Genomic DNA, 25679 nt, shown 5'->3' with positions numbered 1-25679 from the left:
TACTGTAGCAGCAGCAGAATATCATTATCCTTTATCATCATCATTATGATTATAATTCTCTTCAACAGGAGGAGAAGCAGAGATAACAGTAAAAGATTAAAGTCACAACCATAATAATCCTCATCATTATCCCCTTGATTACAGTTCTGTTGGTCAATAACAACATATGCCCTCTGTGATGTAGTTTTCATCAATTTGTGTTAGCCTACTTAAAGGCAACACATGACATTAATCATTTCAGCCAATTGACAGGCTAGGATTATGTTTATTGAATGACCTATAATTGCTTTGCCATACGATGTTAGGCCCATATGAGTTGGGGAAACTGACACCTGCAATTACTGTAAAGATTGACATGGCTGAAACACAGACCTTTAGGTTGTGAATCATCTCACGGTCATCTAGCCATGCGTAGCGCAGCAGAGGGATATGAAGTGGCAAGGTCAGAGCCTGCACAGATGTCGCTCCTGTCTCTTTAAGAATACATCCTCGTATTTGTGGTTTTGTAGCTGAGAGCTGTGTACGCAGTTGATTCAGCATGTGCGTCGGGTGCCATTCGTAAAGTGGTGGTCTCTTATTCCAGGCACACATACAGAGATGCGAGCGGGAGCGCAACTTCTCCGACGAAGCTGTCTTCTTTATATTTTATAGATTAATATATTTACGTATCGATTTCTTGTTTTGCTGAGGACGTTTCGCTACAATATGATTTCATTGTGATTTTGCGTGCATAATGTACGGGGCGAAGTGATGCGGCGATGTATTTCTTCGGGCAAAATTGTCACGGGTCCGGAGAGCTGTTGTCAAAGAAGTTCTGTGGGGTAATTTTAACCGTTAGAAAAAAATTCAGCTGAGCTCGTAGTAAGCACTGTAATTGTTTACCTTTGATAAATGTGGATACTGAATGTGACTGAGGGTTGAAAACCAGTTTGGACATAGACAGACCTGTCACTACGCAAAAATGACCAACTACAAGAATTTGGAGACACATACCACGCATATTTTGCTATTGGCGGTATCAATCATCTGTACCGCCTTGGGTAAGAGAGAAACTACAATATGAACTCTTCCATCTTTTCAACTTTTACGTGTAGCCGATGCATCAAGTACAGGTAACTGCCAAAATAAAGGAAACACTTGCGTAAACTAGGTATACAAGATACATTGAAAGTAGGTGCTTCCACACAGGTTTGGTTCTTGAGTTAATTAAGCTTTTAACATCCCAGCATGCTTAGGGTCATGTATAAAAATGCCCAGTTGCCCATTATTTCGTCCACCATGGCTAGAAGAGATCTGAAACAGGTTCTCAAAGGTGCATAGGGGGGTTAAGTGTGTGTGTGACCAGATCTCAACCCAATTGAACACTTATGGAAGATTCTGGAGTGGCCCTTGAGGCAGTGTTTTCCAACATCATTAACAAAACACCAAATTATGGAATTTATTGTGGCTGAATGTTGTTGCATCCCTCCAATAGAGTTCCAGACACTTGTAGAATCTATGCCAAGGCGCATTGAAGCTGTTCTGGCGGCTTGTGATGTCCCAGCACCCTATTAAGACACTATGTTGATGTTTCCTTTATTTTGGCAGTTACCTGTAGGCTAGGCTAAGGAACAATGTTTTGATTGGTATTAATATTCAGTAATGCAAACTGTTGATTTCTCTTCATTTTTGTTTTACATTATATTTATTATTTTAAAAGGCTATATATCACAAGGGTATGCATCACAAGGTTATGCAAATCACTGTATTATACTGTAAAACACTGCTTTTATCCAAAACATAGCTCTATAGTGTGAAGTGTATGGAATCACATTTGATTTTAAAACATTATTGTGAGTTATTTTTCATGAGTCAAAATACTTTTTCATTTTTAAATGGAACATTCAATATATTGTAAAGTCCTAAACATATTGAGAGGAAAACAGTAATTATAGACAAAATGTTATATTTGTAAACAAAAACTAATATAAAGTTATTGCAAGCCAAAAATAAATTATATCACTGATAAAAAAGGAAATGAATATGTTCATGTCACTAGCTAGGTTTCCATTCAATTGGAGACAGATGTTCATGTGACTATTTTAAAATCTGCATAAAAACAATGGTACATTTTCCCAGCAGAGATGTTAACATCAAATTCACTTGTTGCAGATAAAAGGCTGTGTGTGATGACGTAGTGCACATAAAAATAATTTTTTCCTTTAAATTCCCATGTACAGAATAAAAAATAAGTTAAATGGGTTTCCATCGCATTTTCAGCTCTGCACAAAATTTTTTTTTGCGTTTATTTAGTGAGGTATTGGCACATGCGCTTTAAAGCTAATTTATCCTTGCTCTTGTAATATAGTACGGAGGGTGTGATGCAATTGTGGATCCTCCGAATGCTTGCGGTGGCCTAATTGAGCTCCGTTCCGCATCGCCATCTGCCTCCAAATTTTGTAACAATGTGGAGGGCTCCATATAGCTACACATTGACATGATTGGGTGACGGTGGGTGGGGGTGGGAGGTCCTGTATAAACCCAAACTCAGCTCCGCAAAGTACAAGAAGTATGAATGCTCTGACTTCTGCGGAGGCTGCATCAAAGTAAATGCGGTATTTACATTTTTTTAACTAGGCAAGTCAGTTAAGAACAAATTATTATTTACAATGACGTCCTACCCCGGCCAAACCCTAACGACACTGGGCCAATTTTGCGCCGCCCTATGGGTCTCTCAATCACAGCCGGTTGTGATACCGTCTGGAATTGAACCAGGGTCTGTAGTGACACCTCCAGCACTGAGATGCAGTGCCTTAGACCACTGTGCCACCCGGGAGCCCACTCAGGCTTGTAGTAATTATTTTGGTCTGACATGTACTTTACTCGTATAAAAAGATTGGATGGAAACCTGGTTACTTACAAGCAATCTTCTCTGCTTGGTTCGCAACTTTTCCTCACCTATGCTTGCATTTCTCAAGTCTCTTCAAATCACATTTCTAAGGTTACAATATTTCTTTCCCCAGCACTTACATTTTTTTATTTCTCTGTTGGGTTTAGAAGGGAGCGAACTAAATTGGTTACTGTTGGTCAATACATTTTGGAGTGAGAGTTCAGCAACCACTCCCACAGAACGCATCATCAACGCTGTCATCCTCTACCAAGCTACATCACTCGCTGTACTGCGGAACAGTAGTGCTCCGCAAGCGGGAGTGAAAGACACTGCCCAGGTGTCGTACTGTCGGCTTGCAGAGCATATGCCGTGTTCAAGACAACTGGGAATAAAAATAAATAAAATGTTTTCAACTCGGAATTCGAGGTCGGAAACTCTGACTTTTTCACAGATGTCATGATTTTACCTCGTTTTTTTTGTGTTCCCAGTTGCTCCAATACTCCCCCCATTGAACAGTAGACTCTATGTATCACTGTAGCATCCAGATGGTCACTACTAATATTACAAGTTATTTCTCATGTAGGCTGCCTTCCTACTCAAAATAAAATCAAGTGGGATGGAACAAATTGGCCATAGCTACTGCAGGTGACATGTGACCATACAGCTGAGCAGCATGTAGGAGGGAGGGTCCAAGGTGTGAGAAGTGTGCAGAAGGGCATGAGACAAAGGAATGTGTAATATTGGGGAAAGTAATGGAATGTGTTAATTGTAGGGGTGCGCATGGAGCTGGGGATCAGAAATGTCCCGTGCGATAGAGGCAGGTTTAGGTTTCCAGTGTTTGAGTAGTGCAGAAGTTGTCATATACAGAGGCAGTGAAGATGGGTTAAGGGGGAGTAGTGGTGAGAGTAGTAGAGATATACCAGTACAGGGGAATAGGCCAAAAAGTGATATATGTTTCAGTAAGATTGGATTTTTAGCATTTATAGCAATGGTTATCAACTGTACTGCAGGGATGGAACGGAAGTTCCAGAAAATTGAGGTTGAGATGGCAGCTGCAGAGAGGTATTTGGGTGTGCGAGACTTGACATCAGAAGAGTTACAGGGTGTGTTAAGTGGTGATGGCATGAGGTAGGAATAACTACATTTAATTAGTGGAGTAGGGTGGTGTTCATTTTATTTTATATAATTTTGAAATTAGTGAGTGTAGTGTTAAATGGTAAGGTATTTATTTAGTACATTTTTATTTTTCAAGCAAAGTATAAGGGAGTTGTACTCCAGTCTAGTAGGTGGCGGTAATGTAACAAATTGGATGCCAACTGCCGTTAAACCTCATAGAAGAAGACCATACAGCTGCCCAGTGGGAAGCAACTCACGTCGGGAAGCACCTCGATGCAACACCGGTGCACTGGTCATTCACACCGTCTTGACTTGCTTCCCGTGAGCAGAAACGTTAGCTAAATAATTGGCATGTTACGGTGAAATACATGGTGATCAATATTACAAGTTAATTATCCCTTTGCCTTGATGACAGCTTTGCACACTCTTGGCATTCTCTCAATGATGAAACTGGCTCTCATGAGGACCGCCACAGGAATGGAAGACCCAAAGTTACCTCTGCTGCAGAGAATAAGTTCATTAGAGTTACCAGCCTCAGAAATTGCAGCCCAAATAAATGCTTCACAGAGTTCAAGTAACAGACACACCTCAACATCAACTGTTCAGAGGAGACTGTGTGAATCAGGCCTTCATGGTCGAATTGCTGCAAGGAAACCACCAATAAGGGGCCAAACACCAGTGGAAATTTGACCTTTGTTCTAGAGTCCAAATTGGAGATTTTTGGTTCCAATCGCCTTGTCTTTGAGAGACATGGTGTGGGTGAACGGATGATCTCCACATGTGTATTTCACACTGTAAAGCATGGAGGAGGAGGTGTTATGGTGTGGGGGTGCTTTGCTGGTGACATTGTCTGATTTATTTAGAATTCAAGGCACACTTAACTAGCATGGCTACCACAGCGTTCTGCAGCGATACGCCATCCCATCTGGTTTGAGCTTAGTGGGACTATCATTTGTTTTTCAACATGACAATGACTCAACACACCTCCAGGCTGTGTAAGGGCTATTTGACCAAGAAGGAGAGTGATAGAGTGCTGCATCAGATGACCTGGCATCCATAATCCCCCGACCTCAACCAAATCAAGATGGTTTGGGATGAGTCGGACCACAGACTGAAGGAAAAGCATCCAACAAGTGCTCAGCATATGTGGGAACTCCTTCAAGACTGTTGGAAAAGCATTCCAGGTGAAGCTGATTGATAGAATGCCAAGAGTGTGCAAAGCTGTCATCAAGGTAAAGGGTAGCTATTTGAAGAATCTCAAATCTCAAATATATTTTGATTTGTTTAACACTTTTTTGGTTACTACATGATTCCATATGTGTTATTTCATCGTTTTGATGTCTTCACTATTATTCTACAATGTACAAAATATTACAATTTAAGAAAAATCCTTAAATGAGTAGGTGTTCTAAAACTTTTGACCGGTACTGTAGTTTGTTTTAGGCTTGCAATACTTTTGATTCGTTTTTGTTTACAATATTTATTTGTTTCCTCAATACTTTTTGAACATTACACTATATTTCTTTTTTTTCATTTAAAAATCCCAAAGTTTTACGACTCATGAAAAATGACTTACAATTCTTTCTTTAATCAAATGTGATGCCATAGGCGTGCGTGTGTGTGCATGCTTTCATGCGTTTGTGCGTGCCTGTGTGTAATTGACATTATATCCCCCAGACACCCCTCCCATCAAACTCTTTTTAAGTCGCTGTCAGATCACACTGGTGCCGTATGGTATGAAGTGTATTGAGTGATATGCTTCACACATCTTGAGTTTTGTTATGCATGTTTCCACCAGAAGTATTGTGTTGACACTGACAGGGACTCACAACAGACTCATATGACTTCAATGCAGCTGCCTCAGTCACTGTGAGCATCTATGTCATAGGCTACTGTAGGACCTCAAGAATTCCTATGATCCTTTGATAGACTGGCAATCCTATGATGAAAGGATAAGTACTACAATATTTGGAAATAATGACCCTGAGACAGGATGATTGATGTCAAAAACATGAACTACTCGGGTACAATTTAAACCACGGTCATGTTTTTTTTTTTTTAAACAAGCTTTTACTTTAAAGACACAAATGATAGACACTTGTGTACTACAGGGGTGCATGTAAGACAATTCTGCATCATCATGTTAGCAGCAGTGGTCTTGGTTGACTTTGGCCTCCACTTTTAGAGTCAGTCTCTGAAAATAGCACTACCTTACTTTATTGTGAGAACAGGGCTGTTAATGCATGGTCTCCATCCTCTCTCTGGAGTCCATCAATATGCCAATACTTTCCTAAGTTGTTTTTGAACTTGTGTGTTGCATGTGTCCTCCTAAGCCTCTGTTTGATTGCATGAAAAAGAGGGACCCTCCACAAATTGCATTCGATTGAAGGCAGAAAGGGGGAGAATTGTGTGCCTCGGGTTGAGCAAGACAGAGTTGCCAGAGCTAACGGTCTCTGCTTAACATATTGATTGCAGTCTCAGCACTTAACTTGCCTCACCAGAGTGTTTCACACACACAGACTAATCAATCTGATTCAGGTCGGAATTAAATTGTTTTACTCTATGTAACGACAAATCACTGCTATTTCACTGAAGTTAAGTTGAATAAATTCAGAGCACTTGTTGTGCTTGGCGTTATACTAATCCAATGCTAAACACCCTTCTAAAGACGACAGTTAATGAAATAGCCAACAGAGATATCTGTCCAATTCCTCCTCCCCATGGTTACTTAGCTAGTGAAACATCATGGCTGCAGGTTCACCCAAAGCCTCTCAGAGCTGCACTTAATGAAAATGGTCTCTGGTCTGGATGATGAAACCACAAGAACAGTGTCTGCTCACAGCCTACTACTGTAGTACACAGCCTGGCTTGAGTCATATCACTGAATAATGTCCTGCTTCTGGGACATGCTGATGACATCACTGAGATGAGTCATGGGCAGTAAGGGCAACTGCCAGGCAAAGGCCCTATCTCAGATGGGAACTATATGAGACTAGCACATACACAGACCACTTGACTTTTTCCACATTTTGTTACGTTACAACCTTTTTCTAAAATTGATTAAATACACACAATCCCCCCTAATGACAAAGCAAAAATAGGTTTATAGATTTTTTTGCAAATTTATAAAAGATTTAAAACAGAAATCCCTTATTTACATAAGTAATCAGACCCTTTTCTATTAGACTCGAAATTGAGCTCAGGTGCATCCTGGCACCATCCCTACGGTGAAGCATGGTGGTGGCAGCATCATGCTGTGGGGATGTTTTTCAGCGCCAGGGACTGGGACACTAGTCAGGATCGAGCGAAGAGTGAAGGGAGCAAAGTACAGAGAGATCCTTGATGAAAACTTGCTCCAGAGCGCTCAGGAACTCAGACTGGGGCAAAGCACACAGCCAAGACAATGCAGGAGTGGCTTCGGGACAAGTCTCTAAATGTACTTGAGTGGCCCAGCCAGAGCCCGGACTTGAACCTGATCGAACATCTCTGGAGAGACCTGAAAATAGCTGTGCAGTGACATTCCCCATCCAACCTGACAGAGCTTTAAAGGATCTGCAGAGAGTAATGGGATAAACTCCCCAAATACAGGTGTGCCAAGCTTGTAGCGTCATACACAAGAAGACATGAGGCTGTAATCACTGCCAAAGGTGCTTCAGCAAAGTACTGAGTAAAGGGTGTAAATAATTATGTAAATGTAATATTTAAGTTTTTTATTTTTAATACATTTGTAATATTTCTAAAATCCTGATTTTGCTTTGTCATTATGGGGTGTTGTGTGTAGATTGATACAAAAAAATACATATTTAGAATAAGGCTGTAACGTAGCAAAATGTGGACAAAGTCAAGGCGTCTGAATACTTTCCTGAATGCACTGTAACATGCGAGTCAATGGAAGACTACAAGTTTAAGACTGAGAACATTACTTGAGTCTGCCCTTCAAAGACCATTTGACAGCGTGCCAAGAGTAACCAAACTTTTTTCCTTATGACTCTCGAATGCTTCTCAAGGGCTTTTGGGTCCATTCCATTATGTAAATGATATAAGAAGTGAAATCTTAATGAATAAATCTCAATGGATAGCAACCAGCCCCCAAGGTAAACAGCCCCTACAAATTTGTGTGGTGGTGGCCGAATGTATCCTTGTGTGCCAGCTACATTATTACCCAACAGGTACACTCTGTCTCTCCTGATTTTTGTATACTGTGAAAAATATAGGAAACAGTGTCTGGGGTGTAGTATCTCTGTTTTGAGGAGTGTTGTGTTCCCAGCGCCGACCTAGAGGGGTACTCTTACCCTGAACAACAACAGGATTTGAAGTGAAGCAGGACGTAGTTCTCCCTCTGGTTTTGTTGTTTTCACACCATGTTAGCATGACGGGGGTACACTTATGCCCTTGGGGAAGAAAGACACTGACGCATGCTTAATATTTGTAAATATTAATTAATGAAAGAAGCCCAATTACGTAATGTCATAGCTAGCAGCCATAGGCCAAATATAGCCTTGATCAACAGGGCTGTAAAGATGGGGCTTGATCTTCCCCTAAGCTCTTCTCCTGCTAACTCTGCCTGCTTAATAAGACAGAAGTGTATGAGAAGCCATGAGCCAATATGTGGGTGGGTGTCTGAAGTTGCAATTAGGGCCAATTCAATAGCTTGTCTATCAGATAGTGCTTGGCTTATTTTGCTGTCACTCTCTGACAGGGCTTGGTTGCTTGCTCTGCTGTGGATGTTTCATGTTCTCCATGAATAGCTTTTACTATCTTAATAAATCTACAGTGTAGGATGATGGATGTTATTTAGACTCATCATCCTTGCATAATGAGTTAAACATTATCTATAAAATGATTAGCTCTTTGGACTCCGTCGCACAGTATGCGAGTTGTAGATGTAAATGGAATTGTAGTTGTGTTACTACATCAAGGTTAGTGCTTTATTAATCTAACGAGGGGAGAGAATGTCAGCTTCATTCTGGAAATCTGCACAACATCTATCTAATGAGGTATGACCATAACAGGAGCAAGCTATTTGCTTTAAGTTTCTTTCCTACCAGAGATACAGGAAACTTTAGTAGGCTTACAGTGCTCCAGACAGATTCTCTGTTACTCTGTACACAACCTTCACTGCTGCGTGGAGATATCCTTGAGAGGCTGGTAGAGAGTGATCACCTTGTTTGAGACCAACAGCCTCTCATTCAATAGGCCCCTCCCTCTGGAAGACACTTCAAGGTTGCCCACAATTCAGTCTTATGGACAACCCAGGCTCCTGCTCTGGCATTTGATAGCGCTGGAAGCTTCTTCTGTGTGGCGTGTGTTGAGTGAAGGAATAGTCTGATTGTGAAGTGGGTGTATGTACATTATTTCTCCAGTGTGTAGTATTACAATAATGACACAAACCTTACATAACTACTTATTGGATCAACACAGATGGGAGCGTTTTGTGACAGCACAGATTTAAGATTTAGCTCTGTTCTGTGTTTATTCATTTATGTGGACATTTGGATTCATGAATATGCCCTTCCCTTAGCTGTTCACCCTTAGTGTGTTTCATTTTGTTAGTTCATTTGGAAACAAGGATTGACCTAGAATTATAATTTGGGTCAAATCAAGTCACATCAAAGCATTTTTAAGAATTCCATATGCACATTGAACTCTCTGAGGACCCACCATGCTATTTATTTCATGTGGTTGAATGCTATCCAGGCCAAATGGGCCATGAGTATTAGCTGAATGTTTGTACCGCTTTATAAAAGCCTCCAATATCGGCAAATACGTGTTTTTCTCTGTCACAAACATGGTTGGTTGCTCATGTTTCTCTCTTTGAAAGGTGCACTCAACTGCCACCCACAATCTTCTTGTCATAAACCAAACAGCCTGATTACACATCAAAGCAGCCTTACAACGTGACCCAAATTAACTACCCTCCAGTGCATGACTCCCTGTCTTCACTAAAAGATCCCATGGCAGTTACCGTAAGAGTAGGGGTGTTAACCCTGGTGTCCTGGCAAAATTCCCAATCTGGCCCTCATACCATCATGGCCACCTAATCATCCCCAGCTTCCAATTGGCTCATTCATTCCCCCTCCTCTCCCCTGTAACAATTCCCCAGGTTGTTGCTGTGAATGATAATGTGTTCTCAGTCAACTTACCTGGTAAAATAAGGGTTCAATAAAAAAATGTAAATACATTATAACATTGACTGAAATAGTACTCATACAACTATGTCATGTTTCAAAAGGATTTCTTTATCCAGATGAAGGATACTGCTATGGGATCCCCGATGGCTCCTAACTATGCAAATATGTATGTGCGTTACATGGAGAAACAGTCAATTCTCAATCCTCTCAAAAATGATTTGGACACTGTACATTGATGATATTTTAGTTCTATGGAGGGGTGATGCAGAACAGATCTAGGTGTTCCATGCTTTTCTTAACGCTGGGTCTGAGCACCTGAGATTTACTATACAATCTAACACGTCAAATCAGTTTCCTTGATCTTCTGATTATTTGTGAGGTTAATGTTCTATACACAGATTTTTTCAAGAAACCCACTGGCTGTATCAGTTTGTTGAAGGCTGATAGCTGTCGCCCTCGTCCCTTGAAAAACAGTTTGCTCTACAGCCAGTTCTGTCGAATCAAAAAGAATTTGCAAAAAACAATCACACTTCGACAGAAACATGGTTGCGATGCAAAGACATTTCTATGAAAGGGGGTACAGAAATGGTCAGATCAATACTGCCATTGAGGAAATCCAAAACAAATCGAGACGAGATCTCTTTCAAGGACAGTTTCGCAAAAATAACCATTCTTGCGTTCTCACTACACACTAAGTGCTCTGAACAAATTAAGGGAGTCGTTCACAGAAATTGGCACATGATAAGATCTGATGACCGTATCGGTAATGTGTTTTCGAAACCTCCCTTGGTTTTATTCTCGCGGGGCAGAAATCTCAGAGATGAATTGATAAACTCTGATTTACCACACCAAAATACGTCCGCACAACATCTCAAGTGTTCAATGAAATGGCACTTAAAAATGTAGATCCTTCAAACACCCCCCAAACAGGGAAACAAATCCCAATCAAAGGTGTTATTACATGCTCCACTAAGGCAGTTATTTATCTTATATGTTCTTCTGGTAAAACTCATGAGAACTAAAAGTAAGAATCTCTGAGCATCGTAGCACCATTAGGTGCAAAAACTCTACGTACTCAGTTGCTGCCCATTTTTTGGAAGCAAACCACCCTATTTTGTCCCTTCGTTATATCGGCATAGAACACGTCACACTTCCTAGGAGAGGGGGGGACTTTTACAATTTATTGTTAAAATGAGAAGCCGACCTGGATCTTTCATTTAAAGACCATCGATCCCTTCGGTCTCAACGTAGAGTTTGATCTGAAGCCATTCCTGTGAATTTTGCTATCCATTGTAAATTATATTGTGTTTTGTAGGTCTATGATGTAGCCTAATTGTATCTATGATCATATGTTATCCATTCATGCTTTTTTTATGTACTGTTGATATTTGTAAATTGACCAATGAAATCAGGGCCCAGCTGTCAACATTGGAAACACATTTATTGCATTTGAGTGTGCGGCTTTCCTTTTACTTCATAAAGCGAACATCCTGATTGTACACTGAACAGAAATATAAACGCAACATGCAACAATTAATTTTTTGCAGTTCATATAAGGAAATGAGTCAATTGAAAAAAATTCATTAGGCACTAAATTATTGATTTCACATGACTGGGAATACAGATATGCATCTGTTGGTCACAGATACCTTAAAAAAAAGGTAGGGGCGTGGTTCAGAAAATCAGTCAGTATTTGGTGTGACCACCATTTGCCTCATGCAACGCAACAAATTTCCTTTGCATAGATTTGATCCGGCTGTTAATTGTGGCCTGAGGAATGTTGTCCCACTCCTCTTCTATGGCTGTGCGAAGCTGCTGGATATTGGCAGGAACTGGAACACGCTGTCGATTTAGAGCTTCCCAAACTTGCTCAATGGGTGACATGTCTGGTGAGTAAGCAGGCCATGGAAGAACTGGGACATTTTCAGCTTCCAGGAATTGTGTACAGATTCTTGCAGCATGGGGCTTTGCATTATCATGCTGAAACATGAGGTGATGGCAGCAGATGAATTACACAACAATGGGCCTCGAGATCTCATCACGGTATGTCTGTGCATTCAAATTGCCATCGATAAAATACAATTGTGTTCATTGTCCGTAGCTTATGCCTGCTCATACCATAACCCCACTGCCACCATGGGGCACTCTGTTCACAACGTTGAGATCAGCAAACCGCTTGCCCACACGACGCCATACATGCGGTCTGGCATCTGCCTCAGTACTGTTGAAACCGGTATTCATCCGTGAAGAGCACACTTCTACAGCGTGCCGGTGGCCATGGAAGGTGAGCATTTGCCCACTGAAGTCGGTTACGACGCCGAACTGTAGTCAGGTCAAGACCCTGGTGATGACGACAGGCACGCAGATGAGCTTCCCTGAGATGGTTTCTGACAGTTTGTGCAGAAATTCTTTGGTTGTGCAAACTCACAGTTTCATCAGCTGTCCTGGTGGCTGGTCTCAAACTATCCCGCAGGTGAAGTAGCCGGATGTGGAGGTCCTGTACTGGCGTGCTTACACATGGTCTGCGGTTGTGAGGCCGGTTGGACGTACTGCCAAATTCTCTTAAATTACGTTGGAGGCGGCTTATGGTAGATAAATTAAATTCTCTGTCAACAGCTCTGGTGGACATTCCTGCAGTCAGCATGCCAATTGCACGCTCCCTCAACTTGAGACATCTGTGGCATTGTGTTGTGTGATAAAATTGCACATTTTAATGGCCTTTTATTGTCCCCAGCACAAGGTGCACCTGATCATGCTGTTTATTCAGCTTCTTGATATGCCACACCTGTCAGGTGGATGGATTATCTTTCCAAAGGTGATGTATGGAACATTTCTGGGATCTTTTATTTCAGCTCATGAAACATGGGACCAGCACTTTACATGTTGCATTTTATATTTTTGTTCAGTGTACATCAAAGTATCTTCTGAGAGAACAGGTGTTGTGATGCCCTTGGTGCCACAGAGTTTGCACGGATGATACACTTGTCACAGAAGTTTGATGTTGTCACAGGAGTTTGCTGCTTTTGGTTGTCACACAGCCAGATAAAGGTGTTTGCCTTTCAACTATGGGTGAGCTGTCTGCTATTCCCCAACAAAATTATAAAACACATAAGCTTTATGGCCTGGCCTGTTGCTCCTGCTATGATGTAAGTACCCATTAGCTCTCAGTAATCCCAGAGAATGGCATTATGGGAAAAGCAGCAGAGACTCTCCTCTATTGTCTGATTTAACTTCTTGTGGGGGAACTCAGCCAAATATGCAGATCAGGTCCCAGCATCTGTGAACCATAGGGGAGATGAGACTGGTCATAACAACAACTCAGCTGGAATTGTATTAGAGTTGAAAAAGGGAAAGAGCGATGGAATGTGTCATAATGAAGGCTGCAGAGAGATGAGTCGAGAGGGGAATAGTTTAAACTGAATATGAAATGTGCAATAATATTTTCAAATGTTACTTTTTTTCTGTTGCCTTGTTTTTTGTCATTATGAAAGCAATGAGAGAGGTTGAAGGTGCTACAGCTCATCTGATATTACAAACACTCATCTGCATCCTGCATTAGTATTAGCTGCCCTCGTGCGTAACCTGTGGGTTTTAGCTGGTACAGCTACCGTGATGGGATTGTTTGGGTGTTTTCCTCAGGTTCATGGCATGTTGGTCAGTGTTTCTGAGTTCAGAGTAATTCCACATGAACGAAATTCCGATTTTTCACTTTAAAATGTATGCCAAACAAAAAACATTAGTTAAAAAAAAAAAAAAACATAACTCTATGCACAAGGACTTCCACCAAAAATGTGACAAAAACACATTTACTTGAAGAACAGTGCAGATGCAAAGTTTGGTAACAGAAGGACTGCACAAACAGCACAAACCATATGGTTTGTTCAACTTTTCAATAAATTTTTGTTTGTTATACATTTTAAAAGTGACATCTGAGTTTCAGCATAATTCCGTTACCTTGGAATTGCCTGTCATAAATCAAACAAATCTGCTTACAGCTAAAAGCTTGGATTTGAACACACGCCTCAGATGTAACTACTACAGTGTAGCAGCAAGCATGTATGTCAATAGGTTGCGGTATGCTCCTCCCCACCATACGCTTCTGGTAATGAAGGTATTCATTCCACAGGAGATTATAGACGGACCGCAGTAAAAATAACACAACATTCAGATTCGGATTCAGAAAGTCTTAACTGTTGCATTGTGGGGCTGGCTATTCGGTTGAAGCAGTTTAAAAACAACAGGCAAACAAGTAAACAAAAAATAAGATGGACAAGAAAAACATAAGCTGAAAATTAAACAAAGGAGAATCAAATGTTCTACTGCTTTAGAAGCCTCTGTTATTCTCAGTGACATGTTTTTCTCTTAGTAACAAACAGCAAGCTTGGTTGATTGTCTGTGATTTTGTCTTTAAAAGGTGCACTCAACTGCCGCCCCACAATCTTCTTCTGAACACAAATATAAACGCAACATGCAACAATTTCAAGGATTTTACTGAGTTACAGTTCATATAAGGAAATCAGTCAATTTAAATAAATAAATTCACCCCTAATCTATGGATTTCATGTGACTGTTGGTCACAGATACCTTAAAAAAAGGTAGGGGTGTGGATCAGAAAACCAGTCAGTATTTGGTGTGACCACCATTTGCCTCGTGCAGCGCGACACATCTCCTTCTCATAGAGTTGATCAGGCTGTTGATTGTGGCCTGAGGAATGTTGTCCCACTCCTCTTCAATGGCTGTGCGAAGCTGCTGGATATTGGCGGGAACTGGAACACGCTGTCGTACACGTCGATCCAGAGCATCCCAAACATACTCAATGAGTGATATGTCTGAGTATGCAGGCCAGTTCATTTTCAGCTTCCAGTAATTGTGTACAGGTCCTTGTGACATGGGGCCGTGCATTATGCTGAAACATGAGGTGATGGCAGCAGATGAATTGCAAGACAATGAGCCTCAGGATCTAGTCATTGTATTTCTGTGCATTCAAACTGCCATCGATAAAATGCAATTGTGTTCATTGTCCGTAGCTTATGTCTGCCCATACCATAACCCCACCACCACCATACTGGCACTGTTCACAACGTTGACATCAGCAAACCGCTCGTCCACACAACGCTGTCTGCCATCTGCCCTGTACAGTTGAAACAGGGATTCCTCCATTACGACGCCGAACTGCTGTCAGGTCAAGCATGCAGATGAGCCTCTCTGAGACGGTTTCTGACAGTGTGTGCAGAAATTCCGGGTGGCTGGTCTCAGACGATCCTGCAGGTGAAGAGGCCGGATGTGAAGGTCCTGGGCTGGCGTGCTTACATGTGGTCTGCGGTTGTGAGGCCGGTTGGATGTACTGCCAAATTATCTAAAATGACAGAGGCGGCTTATGGTAGATACATGAACATTCAATTCTCTAGCAACAGCTCTGGTGGACATTCCTGCAATCAGCATGCCAATTGCACGCTCCCTCAACTTGAGACATCTGTGGCATTGTGTTGTGTGACAGAACTGCACATTTTAGTGTTCGTTTATTGTCCGCAGCACAAGGTGCACCTATGTAATGACCGTGCCGTCTAATCCGCTTCTTGATATGCCACCCCTGTCAGGTGTATAGATTATTTTAGCAAAGGAAAAAGTCTCACTACCAGGGATGTAAACAAATTTGTACAAAATTTGAGAGAAGTGAGCTTTTTGTGAGAATGGAAAATATCTGGGATGTTTTATTTCAGCTTATGAAACATGGTACCAACACTTTACATGTTGCGTTTATAATTTTGTTCAGTGTAAATCAAACAGCCTGATTTATTAATCAAAGCAGCTTCACAGGTGCCCTTGGTGCCACAGAGTTCTCACTGATTATACAGTACACTTATACACTTATACAGTGTCACATAGCCCTTCAACTATGCCTGAGTTGTGTGCTTTTTCCACAACAAAATTATAAAACACAAAAGCTTTATGGCCTGGCCTGTTGCTTCTGCTATGATATAAGTACCAAGTTTGGGGTCAATTCTAATTTAATAAAAAATTGGAATTCCTGAATTAACGTTGAATTCAAATGATTGCATTTGAATTAGACTGTTTAAATTGGAATTGTGAAAACCTTTAATATTTGGAATTGTATTGGATTTCAGTATTTATAAATTTCCCAGTTATTTCCCAGAAATTAAAGAACTTAGTATCAAAAATGTACAATAGGATTTGTTTTAAATCATTTGTGCTTGGCTGTCTGAACAGTGAAATGTTCAGCCTGAGGGAATAGTATTTGAATTTGTGGAATTGTTCGGGATAATATTGAATTGAGAAATTCAATGAGCATTAAAAGTGCTACAGCTCATCGGATATTAGGGCCCTATAAAATCTTAGTTGCAGATGGAATCATGAAATCCAGACATTAAAACGGAATTCAACAATATTAAAATGTTTTATTGAACTTATTAGGAAATGCATTAATTTGCCCAAGTGAATCATAAGACATGAACAAAATGCATCAGTGATTCATATTTTCCTGCAACTTTCTGAAACGGCACAGGAATGCCCCTGTCTGTGTGTGTGTTGTGCGTGCATATGTCTACACTTTGTATAGCCGTTAGCGATGATGCTAATGATAACCTTCTTCTGTTAGAGATAGAAAGGCTTTCCCAAAATCTTCTCACTTAAATGTTAACTACAAAGTAGCCTATGCCTACCAGGCAGAATGATATCATGATTATTTGTGTCAATCCAGTGGGTATTTGTTTTGCAAACTCTGCATTTACATGAGCGCTACAGCAACACTGCTTAACCAAACAAAGATGTCTTTCTGGTGCACACTTGCATTTAAGGGTAACATTTCTCAGACTTAAAAAAATTGTCTCCTTGTGTGGTTTAAACATTGTTGTGGACTTAGAACACATCCAATGTTGTTGTTCTTCTATAAAAATTAAAAAAATGTAATGTGAATTTGATAGGAGAAACAAAATGGAAAAATGGAAACCTGGAATAACAAAATTGAATTTTGGGGAAAAAATGACAGAATCTGGCAAAAAACAGAACAGATTTTATGTGGCGCTATTCAAGCATTCATCCGCATCCTGCATTAGTATTAGCTGCCCTCGTAACCTGTGGGTTTTAGCTGGTACAGCGACCGTGGTGGGATTGTTGTTTGGGTGTTTTCCTCAGGTTCAAGGCATGTTGGTCAGTGTTTCTGATGTGCATCAAATGAGGTCATAAAAAAACAAATCTGCTTACAGCTAAAAGCTTGGATTTATACACACGTTTCAGATGTAACGACTATAGTGTAGAAGCCAGCATGTACAGTGAGCCCCAAAAGTGAAATGATAAAATGACTGAGGTTTAAGTGTAGACTGTCTGCTTTAATTTGAGTGTAATGACATCCGTTTAAAAAAATAATAATAATTATACGTTAAGCTTGTGACTCTACAAACGTGTTGGATTCTTTTGCTGTTGCTTGATGTTTCAGATGATTTTGTTCCTAATAGAAATGAATGATATATAACATATTGTGTCATTTTGGAGTCACTTTTATTGTCAATAAGAATAGAATGTTTCTGAACACTTCTACGTTAATGTGGATGCTACCATGGTTACGGATAGTCCTGAATGAATCCTGAATAATGATGAGTGAGAAAGTTACAGACCCACAAATATGTGAACCACCGGTTCGATTCGGTTTTATGTAGCAACATTTGAAATGGTGTTTTTTTTAACGTTGGATAAAAGTAGAGACTCAGAGCTAGAAAATGGTATATCATACAATACAGTTGTGGAACAAGGGGAAAATATTTCTGCTTTGAAAGTTGATAAACTTGTAAACCCCCCGTGAATATTTTGATACACCTTCTGGAGAGCTCTTCTTTGTCTACACCCAGTTCATACCCTCTTAAGCATTAGCCCCAACCATCTCTTTAAGGATTCACGTGAGGCCATGTGCTATACAGAGGCACTACTTAGTGTACTAAGCAACCAAAGATTTCAAGACTAAAATCTGGTTTATACTACGTCTATCGACATGTCTATATACAGTTGTCGCAGTGACATCATGAACATTCTATTGTCGTAGGACATCAAACTTGTCGTTATGAAAACGGATGAACATAAACATTACAGGCTGCATGACATCAGCAGCCTGGTGGTCCAAAATAGCATAACTGGTGTATTTTAACACAAATAAACCCATCCATTTAAAAATAAATGTAGTATACTTGTAGTATACTACCACTTGTAGTATACTACCACTTCAATCTCTATTGGCTTTCTCTCTGTCTTGTTTTAGTTAGCATGTCACTGGCCTTCATGTCTTCTCTGCTGAAATCCTGACTGACATTGAGATTGGCCATTACCATCTCCTGTGGCTTCTTCCTCCTTTGAAAATACCCCATCAGAATAAAACCTGTCTTCTTCAGCAGGCTACCAACCATTACTGACAAATGACATTTCAATGGACGAACAAAGTTGGTTAAAAGGCTAGAAGTCATTACAGTGTGAAGAGTATACAAGCAGGATACTTACTTACCTATGCTCAAGGGAATGTCTGATAAGGTGTTTTGTTAAGCACTAGAATAACAGAGGCCCAGAAGGTAAAACAAAGATGTGATTTATCTCTACGGAGTGGGAAGAAACAACAACAACAACATGAGATCTTCAGTACCAAAGTTCTGATCCTTGTTGTCAGCTTTACTATCATGGTGCATCAGATCTCAGTGGTGAGTGACAGACATTTCTCTATTATTGTCCAACCCATCTGTCTCTCCCTCAGACTTCATGTATCTATACGTCCATGTCAGTGGAGATGGATTTGGGTTAGCCTGCCACAGAGCTTTTCTACTGCCTTTTTTCTCAATGGGATTACATTGTGTTGTGATGTTTTCTTTCAGAGATTGCAGGTTTGGGCTACAGTATGAATGACTGATAGACAGCTGCATGGATAGTAAACTTCTTTCACCTCACAGGGTCCCGTGCACGTTTTGAGGACAGCCCACCTCGGATCTTGGAAGACCCCTCTGACTTGATCGTGTCCAAGGGGGAACCCGCAACCCTCAACTGCAAGGCAGAGGGGCGGCCTAACCCCACTGTGGAGTGGTACAAGGACGGGGAGCGGGTGGAAACGGACCGGGATGACCCTCGATCTCACCGAATGCTCCTTCCCAGCGGCTCCCTCTTCTTCCTGCGTATCGTCCACGGACGACGCTCTAAACCAGACGAGGGCGTCTACACCTGTGTGGCACGTAACTACCTTGGAGAGGCTGTCAGTCGAAATGCTTCACTGGAAGTAGCCAGTAAGTCTTTGTCATTTTACTTGCTGTCAATGTCACCCCATGACCTCTCTCTGTCTCTCTATGTCTCTCTCTCTGTCTCTCTCAAAGCACAACAGGTGAAGAGAACCGGCTTTCAGCTGCTATCTTGAACTTCTGAAAATATGACCATTTAGAGAGACTTGTCTATTATTGTGGCCCTTAGGCTCATGTGGTCGTCACTAGTTGTCACAGTCATAAACCCTACCTATTTCTAAAATTATATATGTTTTTATCTGATTTTAACCCTAACCTTAACCACACTGTAACCTTTTGCTTAACCATAAATTAAGACCAAAAATAACCTTCTTTTTTTTTCTTTTTTTTTAATATAACAAATTATGACTTTGTCTGTGGTAACTAGTGACAACTGCATCACTTGCCACTTTCTCTCTTTCTCCTTGTAATTGTGGCAGTGTGGCGTGACCCTGGGCTGAACGCAGGTCCTTTCTGCCGTTAGGAAATGGATTAGCGGAGTGTGCTGATTAGGAAAAGGAGCGTAACAGATTAGGGAATGTCTCCTCTTTTAAAAACACAAAACAACAATTTGCCTGCATCTTATTTTCCACCAGACCACAGAGCCAGCCAAGCCTCCTCAGCCTCAGCCTCTAACTGCTCATAGCTCACTGACTTCCACAGCTCATGTTCAAAAATAGGGCCAGCTTTAGTTCAGCTTCCACACTGAGTGATATATCCACACTCATAAGCGGCAGAACATGAAATATTAGAGAAAAACTAAAAATATTAGAGCAGAACAGCTTCCAGAGAAAAACATTTAAGCGCCACAGTTATATTGCTGTTTTTGATGATGAATTCTCCTCAGCCAGTGGAGATGTAGCCGGAGATGACAGTCCTACCAGTAAGGCTATGCATCACCTAGATGCAAGCACTCTAACGGTGACTAACTGCAGTAATGACTATTGTCCTAGGTCTGGTGCCTCTGGGTAGCTGGTGAATATGTTGATTATGATTGATTAGGACTGAATTGCTACCATGGTAACGATAGTGAAATAACACTGAGATCAATGCAACTCCTGGCTTGGGAGTAGCTCAGAGGAAAGATATATTGAATTGCTGTGGCATGTAGGCATGCCTAGATCTGACCTCTGAACCATGACACCTCACCCTGCCCTGCCTGTCATGGGGATTGGCTACAGTAGAGTATTACCTCAACAGGGTTGTCGAATTTAGATTTCTACACAGTTCATTCCTTCCACACAATCAGTCCCTTCACTGCACAAATGCATCGGAAGTGACATGTATTTCATGCTTAAATGTTTTTCGCCTTCGGGGTCCACATCTCAGGCTTCAGTATAACTAGACACTGTTGCTTCATTTGACTTCCTCAGAATAACTTTCATGTTGGGTATGGACATACTAAACAGTCAATTATTGCTGGCTGTGTTCTTGTTGTTGGCATGAATAAGCTGTAAGCGACCAGCTGAATAGCAGGGCTGTTGAAGCGCCTAGATAATGAGATATTGTGTATGAATCGATTCACATATTCCTCCCAGAAATAGCAGTGTTCTGCTCTGTCGGTTAGCCTTTATGTAAGAAGAAGAGGAAAGCGGTATCTATTTCAAAGCCATGAATGTGAATGTCTGTCTGAGGGAGCAAACAGCCGCGTTCTTTGAGCTGGATTAAAATAAAGTAGGACAAATGAAAAATAAAACTTGCTTAAAAGGCTTTAGGGCCAGATGTCCCTCTTTCTCCTGATGGGGGGATTATGAAGGAATGACATTTTGGGCTGCAGCTTGTTTCTTGGCCTCTTCTACACTACGACTGTGCCACTGGTCTCTTCTTTAAACCCTGAAGAAGAGATACAGGAGACATGTTTTCTGTATGGACAGATATCGCAGTGGCCAAACTGTTCATTTGAACTCTCTTTATTGTTACTACAACACCTTACCCATTTTTTCTTGTCATAATCATTTACATAAAGGATTAGAGATTTTGAATAATCAAGTTGGCTTTAACAAGTGCCTAAGGATGAATTTTGTAGGCATGAGTTGACCACTCGTCCAACCATTGAAACACAACAGGCTCAGGAGACCTGGCACTGCCTGAGTCCCTCTTTAACCTCAGTAAACACAGACAATGGCTGGATTAAATCAATCCCTCCTCTCGACAGGCGCCCACTGGCTCTATTAGCCATGACACGGCAGTAGCAGAGAGATAGGATTAGACCACCTCTAATGGGTGTACTCCTACTGTACTGAGACAAAAGAACAATGACTGACTGACCATCAGGTCACTTTGCTCTAGGACCTGCTCTCAGCTAGAACACGTCCACTTGCCTGCCAGGCTCCCATCCCATACACATCTTCATCTACATTGACATTTTAGTAAATTAGCAGACGCTCTTATCCAGAGCGACTTACAATTAGTGTGTTTATCTCAGATGGCTAGGTAAGACGACTACATATCACAATCGTAGCAGATACATTTTCCCTCAATAAATATGTTATTAGCAAAGTCAGTGCTAGTAGGAAAGGGGTGGAGGGTGCCAGGACAGAGAAGAGCTCTGACTGGGCTGAGCGGGAGCTGCCTTGCGCTGCTGTACACAGCTTGCCACTGTGTCCTCTGGTTAGTGTTTTTTCATCATAAATCTTGTTCTGCAGAGTGGTCACTAGCTGGCACAGCCACAAAGTCATAAAATCATATTTTAACCTTAACCACACCACACCTAATTCCTAACTCTAACAATTTAAGACCAAAAATCAAATTTTTGTTTTCATGCATTTTTACAATATAGACAATTTTGACTTTGCAGCTGGCTCATCTAGCGAATATCGCTCAGTTCTGTCTCAAGGGCAAGACTCATCCCAATTGAAGTCAACCTGTCCCTCCAACAACTCTGCCCAACCTCTCAACCCTGTCCCTCACGTCACCTTTAGAGTGCCCCCTCCACCCTCACCTTCTCCCTACACTCTTCCCCAATCCTGTCAACCCTACTCCTCCATCCTGCCTTGAGAATGTTCAGTGAATCTGATCACTGACTGATGTTTAGTCTAGTGGTGTTCATAGTGAACTGACTGACAAGGGCCACACGATGCAAAGCAGCCTATTATTGCCATGACTACTCTCCCATCTCCCCACTTAAAAACATTAACAGATGGCCACTACGACTTGCACTAAAGCTGCACTCTTGCTAAATGCTAAATATTGAGATTAATGTCACTTAAAAATACAGTGCTGAATATTCTGAGGATATTCTTAATCTCTTAATCTGTATATCCCTGAAGCATTACAATTATGAAAATAAATGGCACTGTCCCAGAATAGGAATGTAGCAGTAACAGTAAAGTATGAAAATGTATGCACTCAATGTAATTCGCTCTGGATAAGTGTCTGCTAAATGTTTAAAATGTAAATGTAACAATTATTACGGTAGTAACCATAGAGCATGATGGTTAGTCATTTAACAACATTGTTTAAGCTGAGCTAAAGAAATAGCAGGAGGTAGATGAATATGGGCTTTATTTATCCCCAGGCCAGGACCTTAGGTGCCCTCTTCTCCACTCCTGTCACCGTAAGGTGAGGTTGGGATAGTTCAGATTCAGGATGTCCTGGTACTTACTCACCACCATTGGGAATCACAGTGTGAGTCACGTCTGGTACAAAGACTGTGTTTTGGACGTTACCTCAGGAAGTCCCCTGGCCATCTGTCTGTCTGAGAATATCAGAGGTTCCTGTGGTGCCATCATCATTTCATAAAAATATAACAGTGTGTGAATTCTGTGAAACGACTTTTAGCATGTCAGCCTTTAAAGCCTGGGTGCAAGAGGGATCATATTTACTTCCAACAGCTTCAAAGAGTTGCTCTTGGCTGCTCGCACTGCACAGAGTTGGGGGGAAATTATCTGAGGCTACTTTCCGCTCTCTGACACTTGTTTCAAGCCCTCAAATGGTTCACATTCTGGGACTTCTGTGGTTGAATGTGTGGGTGAGAGTGGAGAGGTGTTTGTGTGTGTGGATTAGCTCATTGGCTCCTTAGCCATGTCTTCTCTTCAGTTCCCTCGATATGGCTGGGTAGTGATGGTCTCTGTGCTCCTGGTCTCGTCTCCACACCGGCCCTTTACAGACGGATCTCTAAAAATAATTCACCACTTTCAATTAGCCCTCAGCTCTCTGAAGCTTTTCAAACAAGCAGCTAGCTGAGTGGGGACTACTGAACAGACTGTTGGGAGGGGAAGGGTGTGTGCTTTGTCAGGTAATAGCTCATCCATCAATTGTCTAAAGGGGGTTCTTTAATTGTGTTGGCGTCTCCTTTTGTTGGGTTTTGGGGGCGGGTGGGACGGGAGCTCAGGGGGTTCCGTTATACCCCTGAAGGGACAGATGTTCAGGCAGCGCGTGCCTGTAAATGTTCCCTTAAACTGCCCCCCTGCCTATGTACTTAACTCACCCCAGACTGTAGGGGCGCAACTGCTACTAGTTGGATGAGCTGATAGGCCTTGTGTATCTTAGATTCAGATGAGGTGGATGTATTACAATCTGGGACAGAAAAAACTCCAGTTGGATGTGATGAGGAATACTGACAAGGTTTTTCATGTTCTGAACAAGTCTTTACTTTTGAAACAAATGGGAAACAGAAATCGACTTTTCTAAAAGTTTAAATGTCACGTCAATGACAAAGTCTAGTCTCAGCTGAGGAATTAAATGTGCTTCATTATAATACAGAAAAAATGCCTCCAAATGATCAAAAGTAGAGATACTGCTGCATTTGAACAGGCAGCGACTTCAGGCAGCCAGAGAGTGTGTGACAGATTGTCTCATATTGGGGGGCTGGCGAGAGGGGGGAGGTTGAGCAGATCGACAGATGACCACTTCAATCATGACAGCGGATCTGAAACGCAGCCGGCTCAGCGACGGCTCAGCCACCATTTGTCTGCTTCTCAGAGATTGGAATATTCATAGCAACACGTTTCCCAAGATAATTGCAGCCCTTACAACTCAAGATAGAGGAGAGCCAGTCTCTACGCTCTAGATGGCTGTGATAAACTAAATGAGATGGTAGTCAGTCAGTCACTGTAGTTGTGAATATAAATGCCATTTTAAAAGACACAGGTAGCTGCTGTCTTGATGAGGGATCTGTCAAACACACGTCAGGTGATAAGTGATGGGGGTAGTGTGGCTTAGCTGGAGAGACGTCCAGTTGACAGACAGGTGATGAGTTCACTAATGTGTTTAGTATAGATTAACTGATGTTTGAGATTGGACTAATTCGCAGCATATTTGCAGTCCTAATTGATTTGATTGGGTGTTGATGCATTACTGTGCTAACAGATGGATAGTTTAACAGGCAGGTAGATGTTCTTGGTCTGATTGTTTACTTTGTAAAATGCCAACCTAAAATATAAGAAGATATGTTATTCTGGAGTAGTGTGTGTTGGTCAAGGGAAAAGCCAGAGGAAAGGGTTCATAGGGAGGGTCACCTGCAGACCCTCAGAGTGTGTGTGTGTGTCTGTGTGTGTGTGTGTGTGTGTGTGTGTGTGTGTGTGTGTGTGTGTGTGTGTGTGTGTGTGTGTGTGTGTGTGTGTGTGTGTGTGTGTGTGTGTGTGTGTGTGTGTGTGTGTGTGTGTGTGTGTGTGTGTGTGTGCATTTTCAACGCTGGAATAGTAGTGCTGCACAGGTTTCCTGAGGCCTCAGCCAGGCATCAGAGTGCATACCGTTTCTTTCCTCTGTCAATCATTGCTGGGATTTAATGACAAAGGTTGCTGCCAAGTCAAGCCTCTCATCCTGTCTTCCTTTGCAGAGAAAAGGCTGCTAAACTCAGTGACATAAAGATCATGTCCCCTTTTTTTTGTTATGTCGTCGTTGTGTCACTGTCAGATTTGTAGTGCGAAAATGTGAGTTAGCATAGTTTCCAGTGTGAGGCAGAAGCATTGCATTAATGTGTGATGCCATTTTTCCCTCTGACAGGTTAAATTATTAATGTGTTTGTATTTGTTTGCTCTGTGTTGGACTGAGAGTTGTGCATTATTCATCCACTCTGACAGTAGAGACTGCAGACTAGGATGCGGCACAGGAAACATCAAAACACTGCACAACAAGGAAGTTGCCAGGGATTTGAACAGTCATGTACAAGCACAAAACACAATGTACTGCTTTCACCCAATCAGCTTGTTTTCCTCTCATCTAACCTTCAAACAGAAACTCTACATATGTAAAATATGCTCAAATTGATTACAAGGACAATATTTGAGATTACTCTTGTGATGACATTGACAGAATACCGCATTGGAGATGGATGTGTACTCCAATTCTGATGTATATATC

At 41.4% G+C, this 25679-nt stretch overlaps 1 protein-coding gene across 7 annotated transcripts in view; it reads left to right on the top strand.

Annotated features, from left to right (window-relative positions):
- The first annotated feature begins 498 nt into the window (after positions 1 to 498).
- Positions 499 to 25679, top strand: part of LOC139548733 (roundabout homolog 2-like) — a 48055-nt gene continuing 22874 nt past the window's right edge. For 2 of the 7 annotated variants that reach the window (XM_071358508.1, XM_071358506.1), the window contains exons 1-2: positions 499 to 1040; positions 19059 to 19385. In XM_071358508.1, coding sequence (XP_071214609.1) covers positions 962 to 1040; positions 19059 to 19385 — 406 coding nt within the window. In that variant the 5' untranslated portion in view covers positions 499 to 961. The remainder of the gene's footprint in view (positions 1041 to 19058; positions 19386 to 25679) is intronic. The other 5 variants (XM_071358504.1, XM_071358510.1, XM_071358503.1 and 2 more) reach the window with 4 other exon arrangements.

This window comes from Salvelinus alpinus, chromosome 22, assembly GCF_045679555.1.
Source record: "Salvelinus alpinus chromosome 22, SLU_Salpinus.1, whole genome shotgun sequence".
In the NCBI taxonomy this organism is placed as follows: Eukaryota; Metazoa; Chordata; class Actinopteri; order Salmoniformes; family Salmonidae; genus Salvelinus; species Salvelinus alpinus.
The sequence above is the reverse complement of the archived record's forward strand: the minus strand, read 5'-3'. Positions and strand labels throughout refer to the sequence as shown.